This window comes from Miniopterus natalensis, chromosome 11 (genome assembly GCF_054644295.1).
Source record: "Miniopterus natalensis isolate mMinNat1 chromosome 11, mMinNat1.hap1, whole genome shotgun sequence".
NCBI lineage: Eukaryota > Metazoa > Chordata > Mammalia > Chiroptera > Miniopteridae > Miniopterus > Miniopterus natalensis.
This window is the reverse complement of record NC_142091.1, coordinates 12,544,636-12,559,434: the sequence shown is the minus strand read 5'-3', so window position 1 is coordinate 12,559,434 and position 14,799 is coordinate 12,544,636. Positions and strand designations below refer to the sequence as shown.

The window sequence follows — 14,799 nt, the reverse complement described above, 5'->3', positions numbered from 1 at the left end:
GAGATCGTTAACTGTTTTAAAGTATACTGCCACTGCATTCCATAAATGAGTAAGTACTGGCGAGGCATGGCCTGTGACTGAGCCATGCAGCCGTCACATGTTAATGAGCTATTCGGATAGGTGTCTGCCTAAATCAGGATGTATGGGCCAACACAGAGAGAGCTGTTACTTAGGAAACACTGTACTTGGTTGCCTAAAAGGTTATATATTTTGCTACCCTGGGATAATGACTGTAAGAACAGCCAGTCACTTGGTTGTGTTTAGGTAAATATCTTAGAGTTTTACTCATTTGGTTCTTTTTTTATAGACCATACAAGACAAATAACTCTTAATCATGGAGTAATTAAAATTCTGAGATTATCAAATTCAATTTGGTTGTCCACACCAGTGGATTTTCTTTCAGCCTTAAAAATACATTATTAAAGTGTTTTCCAATCTCTTACTCTCTTTGAGAAGAAAACTTGATTCCTTTATACATTCATTCAAGAAATATTTTTTGAATGCTTAATATTTGCTAGTCATTATGCTGAGTGCTAGGGGAACCTCACAAGGTAGATGGCGTCCCTTTCCTCACAAAGTAAATAGTAGTGATATTGTTAATATAGCATATTATAAAATCTGTTACAGAGAAATTCAGTATAGTTTGAGACCATAGATGAAAGTAACATTTATTTCTATTCCAATAGATTTCGGTTTTGGAAACTTCTTTAAAAGTGGCGAGCTGCTGGCAACTTGGTGCGGCAGCCCGCCTTACGCAGCCCCGGAAGTCTTTGAAGGGCAGCAGTATGAAGGACCGCAGCTGGACATTTGGGTATTGCTTTGCTTTGCTGTGTTAAGTGCTTCTATAGTGATAGTACTTGGTACTCTGGCCCATCTTTGAAGCTCTTGGTATCTAAGACATAGGCAGTAAGTAGTTCACACTTTCCTGTCCGCTGAACTCTAATAAGTTGAGCATCTTGAATTGGATTCTAGGAAAGAATTTTTAAGGACAGATGTTATCATTCTAACAGGAGCAATAATTTAAAGTTAAGTAGTAATCAAAATGATTAAATTCAGATATTTTGGTATTTATTATAGGATACTTTATTGTAATAATTAGGGTTTCAGATTTTTTTTTCAAATTCAAGAAAATAGTAAATTCAAACAGGAATTTTTTAGTCCATAGGGTTTTAAAAGCCCTGGGGATATTTGGGAAAACAAAGAATGTTTGAAGTTCTTGGTAGAAAAATGACCCTGTGGTTTTCTTCCCCTAGAGCATGGGAGTTGTTCTTTATGTTCTTGTCTGTGGAGCTCTGCCTTTTGATGGACCAACTCTTCCTATTTTGAGGCAAAGGGTTTTGGAAGGAAGATTCCGGATTCCATATTTCATGTCAGAAGGTAACAACCTGTTCCTCTTACTAACTGGGCATTACAGAATTTGTGCTCCAAATGAACCGCCTAGGCAAAGCCACCCTTAGAGTTTGGGTGCTAAATAAAGTGACTGAGTTACTTTAAAAGCTGTGGAAATAAGCAGCCCCTCCATGTAGGTGAGAGAAGTTCCAGCCTTCCTGCTAAAAACAGAAAGTTCCCCAGATTAAGAGCAGCAAGTCTTCCCACTTACTCTTGGTCTATAAATGTCCCAGGTTTATTTTAGACTGAGAGAGGCTCTTTGTAGATACAGATTCACAACCATTTTACTCTAAGTTTGAAATGGATTTTCTCATATCTTTTGGCAGGAAGTTGAAAAATTAAAATTTTGAAATTAAATTTGAAAACCAACTGGCGAAACTATTGAATTAAGATGAAATGCCATAATCCCAACTAGTCTTATATTGGGTTGTGACATAGGCAGCAGTTAAGTTTACTCCTTAGATTCGTTTTGGGTTATCGCCCTTAACTCTTTTGTTCCTAGTAACAGTAGAAACAATGCTCCAGTAGTTAGGAGTGTAGACTTTGGAGCCAGACTGCCTGGTTTCAGTCCTGAGTTCACCACTTACTGAAGGTCCATCTTTGGCAAGTTATATCTCCTCTCTGTGCTTCAATTTCCTCAATCTATAAAATGGAAATAACCATAGTTCCTAATAGAGCTGTTGTGAGGATTAATTAAATTAATCTGTATAAAGCACTTAGCATGGTGCCTGGCACATAGCAAGTGATCTAAGGTTAGTTTATGTGGGGTGGTAAAGAGCATGATGTCAACTCAGAAAATAAGCTAGTGCCCAGACTTGCAGCAGGGTAGTTTTCTTAGTGTAATCAGAAGTAAATAATGTTTCACGTACATTTTTCTCCGCTGCACTGATAGAGAAAGCAGCAGTCCACTGGCAAGCTCTTGCCTCACAAAGCCTTAGCGTATCAGCCTTAGACATGACTGAGGATCATTTATTATTTGCTTATTCTAGGAAGAAGGCTTGTTTTTTCCTTTAGTGTAAATCTAAGTCTGTGTCTAGGTATTTGCAATCACAAATTCAGTAGAAAGGTTCATTTAGCACAGAATTGGATAGACCTGGAGCCTCCTGTTCTTAAGTATTCGTTCACGGTGATGGTTAATTCAGTGTGTCAGCATTCATCCTGAGGACTTGACAAATATAAATAACCATCATGTATGCATTTATTCATTTGACCTTCCGCTTTCCAGTGGGCACTGTGGAGGACACGAAGATTACTGCCATTGTCCAGAGTCACATGAATCACGCAAACACCCTGAAGTGCAAGGCGATTGACATGACTTTTGTTGCATTGTGTTTTCCATAGATTGTGAGCACCTTATTCGAAGGATGCTGGTCCTAGACCCGTCCAGACGACTAACCATAGCTCAAATCAAGGAGCATAAGTGGATGCTCGTAGAAGTTCCTGTACAGAGACCTGCTCTCTATCCACAAGGGCAAGAAAATGAGCCATCCATTGGGGAGTATAACGAACAGGTTCTGCGACTGATGCACAGCCTTGGAATAGACCAGCAGAAAACCATTGAGGTAAAGTGATCAGAGATTTGACCGAAGATATTTTAGGATTCTGTTGTACTCGGTAACTTGAAATTTCATGCTCATACCTGTCATCCTGGTCTTTTAGCATGGCCAGCACCTAGGCATACTGTTCAGTTTTCCCTGAAGACTACATCAGACTCTTCTGTTGTCATTGCTTTTACTCAATGTATAAATTCCTGCCTTTGCCCCATCTGCCAAAAGAGGAAGGCTTTATATAGAACTGAGAAAAGACAAACAAAAGCCTAACAGTTACAAAGAACAAATTTCTTCTAAGATGAACCATAAAGTTTCACAAAGGTAGTAAACTAATTTATATGGAACAGATGTGCAGCTATGGAACAAGGCCGAGGGCTGAGCAGAAAATAAGAATGGTGGGCATTCGGTTTAGGAAAGCCAACTGGATTTAGCTTGTGACCTGGAGAAACTGAGAAGACAAAAACAGCTCGATTCCTAATATGGAAATATTATGGGCCATAGAACTGAGATCTTGAACCTGGAAAATTTCTCATCACTTTTCTTTCTTTAATAGCATATTCATAAGATATACATATTCTTAATACCTCCACAACAGTAAACACACAACAGTACTTTTAAGGAGGGACCATAACAAGAAAGAATATTAAATGCTTCCTTGTGAATACTGAGCACTCCAAACCGTGCTGCTTTTCCCTTCCTTATAGCCCTGAGTGAAACCAGGCAGGCTTTCCTGCTTTGCTCATCATGCGCTCGATGTTCTTCTGTGCTTGCCCATGAAGTAGATGCAGAATGGCAGCTGCGAGCACAGTCCGCTGGCCTGGGGTTTTTGCTGAGTGCTCTGCCTCTTAGGTGCCCCGCACAGCGCCCGTGCGGACTGTCAGGTGGAATTAGAAGCCAAATGAGCAGTTGTTTCTGTTTCATTAGTACCCTGGGAAATCTGGCAGACAAGGGATGTGAAAAATTGGGAGGCAACTTTATTTTCAAGGTTTCAGGAGGGCGGGACTGCAAAAACAAGAGGAAAAAATTACCTAAGAACAGAGACATAGTGTCTCTCAATCTAGCATCCAAATATCATTCTCCAGCCCAAAATAATCACCAGGAAGTTCCCCAAAGACTTTAATCAATCACTTCAGAGTTTGCAGTGGTCTGGGCTTGTGTTGAAACTATGGAATTAGAGCCTCTAGGCTCAGGTTGCTAACCGACCTTACGCCATAGTTACAGCTATGAGATGGGCCCATATGACAGCACTGGGGAATGTCTGCATGAGGCAATGATGGCATTTTTCTCTGAATGCCAAAAAATAAATGGATCCTGTTAATGTCAAAGGGGCTGTCAAGTCATTTAAAGGTATCACCCTTTATATAATTAACACTAGGAACTTGAAATGATCTGTCTTTCATTCTAAACTCTGGAACAGCTTTTATTTTGAGGCATACTTTGTTAACTGTTTTTAAGAAAGAACACATGATTTCTTCCATCTTTTTTTAGAAATGTATAGATCATTGGATTGGTTTTTATGGTTCTTGGCCTTCAGCACTTGTTTTCTCTTTCAGTCTTTACAGAACAAGAGCTACAATCACTTCGCTGCCATTTATTACTTGTTGGTGGAGCGCCTGAAATCACATAGGAGCAGTTTTCCTGTGGAGCAGAGGCTAGATGCCCGCCAGCGGCGGCCCAGCACCATCGCTGAACAAACAGTTGCCAAGGTAACACCCCATTAGCCAGTAGTCTTATCTGTGCATGTGCCTATTCACATGGTTGACACATTTTTCATCTTGTATTACAAAGGGTTAGGATTTCTCTCCTCTGTGCTCTGTTTTTCCTTAAAGTTTCTGCCTGTCATTCACTAGATTCTCAAATGTTTTAGCATCTTCCTATTTTTTTTTTTTAATTACAGTTGATACACCATATTATATTAGTTTCAAATGTACAACCCATGACTAGACATTTATATATAACTTACAGAGTGACCACCCCAATAAATCTTGTACCCACCTGACACCATACATAGTCATTACAATATTATTGACTAGATCTCTGTGCTGTACTTTACATCCCCATGACTGTTCTGTAACTACCAATTTGTACTTCTTAATCCCTTCACCCTTTTCACCCAGCCTCCCAACCCCCCTTCCATCTGGCAACCCTCAAAATGTTCTCTGTATCTATGAGTCTGTTTCTGGTCTGCTTGTTTGTTTGTTTTGTTTTTTAGATTCCACATATAAGTGAAATCATCTGCCATTTGTCTTTCTCTGTCTCACGTCTTTCACTCGGCACAATACCCTCTAGGTTCATCCATGTTGTTGCAGATGGCAAGATTTTATTCTTTTTGTTGTTTTAATTTTTCAATTGCAGTTTATATTCAATATTATTTTGTATTAGTTTCAGGTGTACAGCATAGTGGACAGACAATCATATACTTTACAAAGTGCTCTCCCCCAATATTTTCAGTACCCACCTGGCACCATAACGTAGTTGTTGCAATATTATTGACTATATTCCCTATGTTGTACTTTACATCCCGTGACTATGTTATGACTACCAATTTATACTTCTTTTTCTTTTTTAAGGTTTTTATTGATTTTTAGAGAGAGGGGAAGGGAGAGAGAGAGAATCATCAATGTGAGAATGAAACGCCGATTGGCTGCCTCCTACATGCCCCCTACCAGAGATCAGGCCCACAACCCCAGCACATCCCCTGAACAGGAATCAGACTGCAACCTTTCAGTGCACGGGAGGGTGCCGTACACTGGCCAGCTGAGCCACTCCAGCCAGGGCGCCAGGTGTACTTCTTAACCCCTTCATCTTTTTCACCCAGTCTCCGTTCCCTCTGTGAACCATTAGTCTGTTCTCTGTATCTAAGAGTCTGTTTCAATTTTGTTTGTTTATTTTGTTCTTTATATTTCACATATAAGTGAAATTATATGGTATTTGTCTCTCTGACTTATTTCAGTTAGCATAATACTCTAGTTCCATCCATGCTGTCACAGATGGTAAGATTTTATTCTTTTTTATGGCTGAGTAGTAGTCCATTATGTATGTGTAGCACCACTTTTTTAGCCATTCATTTACTGATGGGCACTTGGGGTGCTTCCATACCTTGGCTGTTGTAAATAATGCTGCAGTGAACTTAACGGTGCATATATTCTTTTGAATTTGTGTTTTGGTTTCTTCGGATGTATACCCAGAAGCGGAATCGCTGGGTTATAAGGCAGCTCTATTTTTGATTTTTTTGAGAAACTTCCATACTGTTTTCCATACTGGCTACACCAGTCTGCATTCCCACCAACATCACACAAGGGCTCCCTTTTCTCCACATCCTTACTAACACTTGTCATTTATTGATTTATTGATGATAGCCATTCTGACAGGTGTAAGGTGATACCGCATTGTGGTTTTAATTTGCATTTCTCTGATATTAGTGATGTTGAGCATCTCTTCATATGTCTTTTGGCCATGTATGTGTCCTCTTTGGAGCAGTGTCTGTTCAGGACCTCTGCCCATTTTTTTAATTGTATTCATTGGGAGTTTTTTTGTTGAGTTGAGTGAGTTTTTCATAAATTTTGAATAGTAACCCCTTATCAGATGTATTATTGGCCAATGATACATCCTCTCCCGTTCAGTGAGTTGTCTTTTCATTTTGTTGATGGTTTCCTTTGCTGTGCAAAAACTTTTTAGTTTGATGTAGTCCCATTTGTTTATTTTTGTGTGTGTTTCCCTTACCTGAGGAGCTATATCAGAAAAAAATTATTGCTAAGAGAGATGTCAGATTTTACTGCCTGGGTTTTCTTTTAGGAGTGTTATGGTTTTGAATCTTGCATTTACATCTTTATTTTTAGCTTATTCTTGTATGTGGTGTAAGAAGCTATTCTAGTTCCATATTTTTGCATCTGTTCAATTTCCCCAACACCATTTATTGAAAAGACTGTCTTTACCCCCTTGTATGTTCCTGCCTCCTTTGTCATATATTAATTGACCATATAGGTATAGATTTCTTTCTGGGTGCTCTATTCTGTCCCAGTGATCTGTATGTCTATTATTAATCCACTGCTTATGCTGTTTTGATTACTATTGCCTTTTAATATAGTTTCATATCAGATAGCATGATAACTTCAACTTTGTTCTTCTTTCTCAAGATTGCTGTGGCTATTCAGGGTCTTTTGTGGTTCCATATAAATTTTTGGATTATTTGTTTCAGTTCTGTGAAAAATGCCATTGGTATTTTGATAGGAATTGCACTGAATCTCTAGATTGCTTTGGGTAATAGAGACATTTTAATGATTCAGATTCTTCCTGTCCATGAACACGGTATATGCTTCCATTTATTTGTATCTTCACCTTCTTTCTTCAGTGTCTTATAATTTTCCAAGTACAGGCCTTTTACCTCCTTGGGTAAATTTATTACTAGGTTGTTGGGATTTTTTTGATGCAACTGTAAATTGGATTGTTTTCTTAGTTTCCCTTCCTGATAGTTCATTATTGGTGTATAAAAATGCAACTGACTTCTGAATATTTATTTTGTATCTTGCTACTTCATTGAATTCATGTATCAGTTCTAGTAGTTTTTTTGGTAGAATCTTAAGAGTTCTTCTCTATATACAATGTCATGTTATCTACAAATAATGATAGTTTTACTTCTTACTTTACAATTTGAATGCCTTTTATTTATTCTTCTTGTCTGATTACTGTGGCTCGGACTTCCAGTACTATTTTGAATAGGAGTGGTGAAAACGATGACATCCCTGTCTTGTTCCTGAAACACTATTAGTTTTTCCCATTGAGTATGATGTTAGCTGTGCGTTTGTCTTATATGACCTTTATTATGCTGAGGTATGTTTCCTCTATTTCCACTTTGCTGAGAGTTTTTATCATAAATGGATACTAGATTTTGTCAGATGCTTTTTCTGCATCTATTTATATGATCATATGATTTTTATTCTTCATTTTGTTTGTGTGGTATTTCACGTTAATTGACTTGCAGATAATGTACCAACCTTGCATCCCAGAAATACATCCCACTGGATCATGGTTTATGATCTTTTTAATGTATTGCTGAATTTGGTTTGCTGATATTTTGTTGAGGATTTTTACATCTGTGTTCATCAGCGATATTGGCCTCTAATTTTCTTTCTTTGTAGTGTTTTTATCTGATTTTGGATAATGCTAGCCTTGTAAAATGAGCTTGGGAGTCTTCCCTTCTCTTGAATTTTTTGGAATAGTTTGAAAAGGATAGGTGTTAGTTCTTTCAGTGTTTGGTACAATTCATCTGTGAAGCCACCCAGTCCAGGACTTTTGTTTGTTGGGACTTTTTCATTACTACTTCTGTTTTGTTGGTTGTAAATGGTTTGTTTAGATTTTCTGTTTCTTCTTGATTCGGTTTTGGAAGATTGTATGTTTCTAGGAATTTATCTATTTCTTCCAGATTATCCATTTTGTTGGCATCTAGTTGTTCCTAATATTTTCTTATAATCTTTTATATTTCTGTGGTATCAGTTGTTACTTCTCTTTCATTTCTGATTTTATTTATTTGGGTCTTCTCTTTTTTTTCCTTGATGAGTCTGGTTAAAGGTCTGTCAATCTTGTTTATCTTTTCATAGAACTAGTTCTTAGTTTCATTGATCTTTTCTGGGGTTTTTTAGGCTCTATTTTGTTTATATCTGCTCTGATCTTTGTTTGTTGTTCTTTTTTTAGCTCCTTTAGATGTAAATTTAGGATATTTATTTGAGATTTTTCTTGTTTCTTAAGGTAGGCCTATATTGCTATGAATTTTCCTGTTAGGAGTGCTTTTGCTGTGTCCCATAGATTCTGGGTTGCCATGTTTCTATTTTCATTTTTCTTGAGGTATCTTTTGATTTTTTCCCTTGATTTCATTGTTAACAAATTCATTGTTTAGTAACATGTTATTTAGCCTCCATGTCTTTGTGTGTTTTTAAGTTTTCTTCTTGTGATTGATTTTAAGTTTCATAGCATTATGTTCGGAGAAAATGCTTGATATGATTTCAGTCTTTTTTAGTTTATTGAGACTTGTTTTGTGTCCTAACATTTGGTCTGTCCTGGAAAATGTTCCATGTGCACTTGAAAAGAGTGTATATTCTGCTGCTTTGGGGTAAAATGCTCAGAAAATATCCATTAAATCCATATGATCTAGTATGTCACTTAAGGCCACTGTTTTCCTGTTGATTTTCCATGTGGAAGATCTATCCATTGATGTCAGTGGGGTGTTAAAATCCCCTGCTGTGACTGTATTGTTGTCGGTCTCTCCCTTTATGTCCATCAAGATTTGCTCTATATATTTAGGTGCTCATATATTTGGTACATAAATGTTTACAAGGGTTATATCCTTTTGTTGGATTTATCCCCTTATCATTATGTAATGTCCTTCTTTATCTCTTATTATAGCCTTTGTTTTAAAGTCTATTTTGTCTCATATAAGTATTGCTACCTCAGCTATTGTTTCCATCTTCATGAAATGTCATTTTTCATCCCTTTACTTTCAGTCTGTCTGTGTCTTTCAATCTGAAGTGAGTCCCTTGTACATAGGATATATATGGCTCTTGTTTTCTCCATTCAGCTACCATATTTGGGGGGGGGGGGTTAATATATTTTTATTGATTTCAGAGAGAAGGAAGAGAGAGATAGAAACATCAATAATGAGAGAGTCATGATTGGCTGCCTCCTGCATGCCCCCTGCTGGGGATTGAATCTGCAACCCAGGCCATGTACCTTAACTGGGAATTGAACCTCGATCTCCTGGATCACAGGTCAATGCTCAACTGCTGAGCCACACCAGCCAGGCTACCTTTTTTTTTTTTTTATTGGAGCATTTAAGCCATTTACATTTAAAGTGATTATTGATGGGTATGTATTGATTATCCATTTTACTTATAATTATGTCCCCTTTTTCTTCGTCTTGAAGAAGTCACCTTAACATTTCTTTCAATACTGGTTTGGTGGTAATGAAGTCCTTTAGCTTTTTCTTGTCTGGGAAGCTCTTTATTTCTCCTTCAGTTTTAAATGATAGTCTTGCTGGGTAGAGTAGTCTTGGTTGTAGGTCCTTGCTTTGCATCACTTTAAATATTTCGTGCCAATCCCCTGTAGCCTGAAATGTTTCTGTTGAAAAATCAGCTGACAGTCTTATGGGAGCCCCCTTGGAACTAACTGTCTTTCTCTTATGGCTTTTAAGATTCTCTCTTTGTCTTTAACCTTTGGCATTTTAATTATGATGTGTCTTGTGAGCCTATTTGGGTTTATCTTGTTTGAGACTCTTTGTGCTTCCTGTACTCGTGTGTCTTTTCATTTTTCTTTCACCAGGTTTGGGGACTTTTCAATCATTATTTCTTCAAATAGGTTCTCAATCTCTTGCTCTCTCTCTTCTCCTTTGGTACCCCTATGATACGCATGTTGTTTTGTTTCATGTTGTCCCAGATTTCCCTGAATCTATACTCATTTTTTTAATTCTTTTTTCTTTTTATTGCTCTGATTGGGTGTTTTCTGCCACCTTATTATTCAAATCACTGATTCAATCCTCTGCTTCATCTAACCTGCTATTGATTTCTTTTAGTGTATTCTTCATTCAGATACTGTATTTTTCATTTCTGACTGGTTCTTTTTTATATTTTCTGTCCTTTTTAATACTTAATATCTCTTGGTTTAAGTTTTCACTTATTTCATCCTTTTTCCCTAAGTTCTTTGAGCATCCTTATAACCATTGTTTTGAACTCTGTATCTGGTAGATTGCTCGCCTTCATTTCATTTAGTTCTTTTTCTGGGGATTTCTTCTTTCACTGGGGGCATGTTTCTTTGTCTCTGCATTTGTGCTGCTTCTCTGTATTTGTTTCTGGGTATTAGGTAGATCTCCCAGTCTTAGTCGAGTGACCTTATGTTGTAGGTGTCCTGTGTGGATCAATGGCGCAGCCTCCCTGATTACTTCAGTTAGGTTCTCCAGGAATGTTCCTTGTGTAGGTTATGTGAGCCCTCCTGTTGTAGTTTAGTTTTGATTACTGTTGGCCCATTCATGGGTGGCTTGGCTGACTATGAGGGTTCACCTCAACCGCAGTGTACAAACTGCTTTGTGCTGGCTTACCCCATGAAGTGTAAGTAACCCCAGTGGGGTCTGGTGCACTCCGTTTGGGTGTGCCATTTGTAGAACTAATTGGGTCATGCTCTGATGTGGTCTGAAGCTCACCACTAGGTATGTTGGTTCTGAGGTCTCTTGGAAGAGGCTCTGGTGCAGGTCAGTGTCACACACTGCCTGTGGCCGGTCCTGGGCTACCTGTTTGTAGCTACAAAGCAATCCACAGTTTGTGGCTGCCTCTGCTGAGCCTGTGTGCACACACCTTCTTATTTTTATGGATTTACTTTATTTAAAAAATTTCTTTAAGAGATTTTTCATTGTTTTATTATTCACTTATGTTGAGAATTAATGTAACTAGCTAGCTATGCAATTTCATGTAATAAGTTTTTATTGCAGCTTTACCCTGTGCAGGCCTCTATTAATAGGCACTATAGAGGTTAGGATATATAAAACACAGTCATTGCCCTCAGGGACATTACAGTATTGAGGCAACATAAGACATAAATAACCATGATTCAAAATAGAGAAAGATAAATGCTGTGGAAGAACTGAGGTCAGAGGGGAAAGAGAGATCTGAATGAGAAAGACTTCACAAGAGAGATGGCATTTAAACAGATCTTCACAAATGTGTAGGGCTTTGTTAGGGAGAGGCAGTAGTTAAGGACATTATGTGCAGGCAGAAGAAGCAGCACGACAAGAAGGTATCAAGAAAGCTTGTTCAGATTAATCTGTTTAAATGAAAATACATGGAAATAAAAAGTTGGAGTGGTAAATTGAAGCCATACCAAGAAGGCCTTTGACTGCCATTGTAAAGAGTTTACTTATAGTTCAGAAAATACTGAGGTGCTAAGTAGAAAAGTAATATAGTTATTTTCATGCTTTAAGCTAATTAATCTGGTAACAGTGGGAAGGATGGTTTGGATAGGGAAGAGAAGAAATTTAGAGAGAGCAGTTAGGAGATTATAATAGTAGTTGAGATGAGAAACACTGAAGGCTTGAACAATATGGTCCCAGTGGAAATAGGAAGGGACAAGTGTAAGGACCATTTAGAGTAGACTCTGAACTTAGCAATGGTTTGAAGAAGCAGCCCAGCGTGGTTGTTAAAAGCAGGGACTTTACCCAATTTATTAAAAATTCAGGAGCAAATTTCAGACTCTGCCATTTCCCGCTATGTGACCTTAAAAAGTTGCTTGTCATTCTATGCCTCAGTTTCCCAAGCTGTAAAATGGATATAATTATAGGATTTTATGATGTTTAAATTAGTTAATAATTGTGTAGCACTTAACAACAGTGCTGTGTAGCACTAGGTAAGTGTTTGTTATATAAAGTAATATATAAAGTATATATATAAAGTAATGAGGAAGAGGGGGACAGCGATGCATTAGAGAAGACTCCATTCTTGAGTCAGAAGCTGAGAGAATAATTAGTAGGCATTGACTCAGGTACTTCAAAGGAAGATTGGATCTGGATCCCAGGAGAAAGGCTGGGACTAAAGAGAGTTGAGGAATCATCTGTGTAGAGGTAGAGAAGAGAAGTGGTTCATAGCATACCATCTTTTAGGATTTCCATATACTTCTGTGAGTACTTACTTTGTTCAAAGTGCAAAGAAGAGCCCAAGGATATTTCTTGCGTAGTAGCTTTACAAAATTTATAGGATTATAATAGCATTTTGTATTGGCTTCTAAAGAACATATGGGAAAAATAACCAAGGAAATTAAGACTTTCTTGATTTTAAGAGGCAAATGGTATATTTCGTTATACATACTTTAATATATAAAATAATGCGAATATTGATACTAATGTGAGTAAAAGACTGTGTCGATAAAGTTCCAGATATTTGCGTGAGAGTATCTCTGAGCACTTGGAATCCTCCAAAGTCGAATGGTATTTCTTTAAAGGTGGAGAGGAGGGGTAACATGAGAGCTCCTAAGCTGGAGTACTAATAGTGAGATACATCTTCCCTCTCGAAAACAAAAAGGAAGCAGAAGAGCCCCACTGCTGGAGCTCTTCTGTAGTGCTGAGCTTGCCATTTAAATATTTATGACTTACCTACATCCCAAAAGACTTTGTTAGTTCCCTCAGTGGTTGCAAGAATCTTAAAAAGCAGACCCCAAAACCTACCATGAAGTGACTGTCACCATTTAAAATATTATTCCTCTATCTTTACCGAATTCATGGTAAGTTGGTGTCGGAGTCCAGGGTAGATGAGAGAGTTGTCAAGGACACTGTGTTACCATTGGTCTGGCACAGGTGGCCCTGCACTGTAAAAAGTCACAGCTAATCAGAGGCAAGGGCTGGACAGAGCAGCACATCCTAGTAGCCATGTTGGTGTCTCACTTTGGCAGGGCCCCCTCAGGTAATGCTTTCACCTAGTAACGGCCACTTTCATGCAGGGCAGTGTAATAACCTTGAGAAACGGAAATCACATTGAGCTTTATCCTTTGATGAAAAAACTAATGATGAGGGTGAGAAGAATGTACCAAAAGTACTTCATTACAAAATTTAACTTTACATCGTGATATGGTGGCTAAAAATATTAAATTACTAATGCTCGAAAGAAGAAAAAAGTGGTTTAGCCTCAAAAGGGGCCGAGGATGGAAGCCTACGGAATGATGATATAAGGAAAGCCTTTTGCCCTGCCGACGTGGCTCAGCGGCTGAGCGTCGACCTAGGATCCAGGCCATTGGGGTTCGATTCCCGGTCAGGGCACATGCCCGGGTTGCGGGCTCGATCCCCAGTCAGGAGCATGCAGGAGGCAGCCGATCAATGACTCTCTCATCATTGATGTTTCTATCTCTCTCTCCCTCTCCCTTCCTCTCTCTGAAATCAATAAAGATATTTTTTTTAAAAAGAAAGAAAAGCTTTTTTTTAAAATCATGCTCAGAATAGTATACAATGTATTTTTTTCTGTTTTAACTATCCATATAATAATCCAACACTTTGCTATTGCTATTTTATTCTTTATCTCATGCAGTATATCCAATGATGTAGGAATATCCCAAATATAAAATATATTTTAATATATTCAAAGTATATTCAGATACCAAGTACATTACTAACATAGCTCCCCACCATTGAAAACTATCAACCTGAAATTCTAACTGGGAACCTTAGATAGTGTCTGAAAACAAAACTCTATTCACTTTGCAGTCTAATTCCTTGTTAAATTCTTGTGATCATTTTAAGACTTTAGAAAGAAAAAGAAAGGAGTTAGCATTACTGAGTGAAGGATTTTACATGTTACCTTTTACACTAACTTCACTCTAAAATAGATATCATGCCCTTTTTTATAGGTGATGAAAATAAGATTCAGAAGGGTTAAGTAACCTAGTGAAGTTCGCACAATTAGTAAGTGATGGAGTCAGGAATTAATCTCAGGTCTTGGGAGAGGAGAAGCTGGCATTATACTATTTGTTCCTTGTTGTTTGTTTGAATTTAAAATTCACTATCCTATACCCACTGACGTGATTATGGCAGAAAAAATACAGACCATTCCTCTGCCTTTTAGAAACTAGTTTGATGTTTGTTCCCTCAGATGTTTACAATGTCTGTTATGTTCAAAAGGCATCTAATGAATTATTCTGCTGGTTTTAAAGAGATGGGAAGGAAAGGATTATCCAAGTTTCATCTTTAAAATCATTCCCTGCCCACTGTCAGAAAGGAAGATTTTTTTTAAAATGATTTTTTAAAGGAAGAGTTTGTGATGCTTGTTTACTTAGAGTTCTTAACAAAGGAGACAGGAAAAATGGACTTAGCACGTCAGGAGCCTTCTTCAGTAGGCTAACT

At 37.8% G+C, this 14,799-nt stretch overlaps 1 protein-coding gene across 2 annotated transcripts in view; it reads left to right on the top strand.

Annotated features, from left to right (window-relative positions):
- SIK2 (salt inducible kinase 2) overlaps nucleotides 1–14,799 on the top strand; it is a 112,389-nt gene that overhangs the window by 79,052 nt on the left and 18,538 nt on the right. For both annotated transcript variants that reach the window (XM_087821551.1, XM_087821552.1), the window contains exons 5-8: nucleotides 687–811; nucleotides 1,254–1,377; nucleotides 2,731–2,951; nucleotides 4,493–4,645. In XM_087821551.1, the coding sequence (XP_087677677.1) occupies nucleotides 687–811; nucleotides 1,254–1,377; nucleotides 2,731–2,951; nucleotides 4,493–4,645 (623 nt within the window). The remainder of the gene's footprint in view (nucleotides 1–686; nucleotides 812–1,253; nucleotides 1,378–2,730; nucleotides 2,952–4,492; nucleotides 4,646–14,799) is intronic.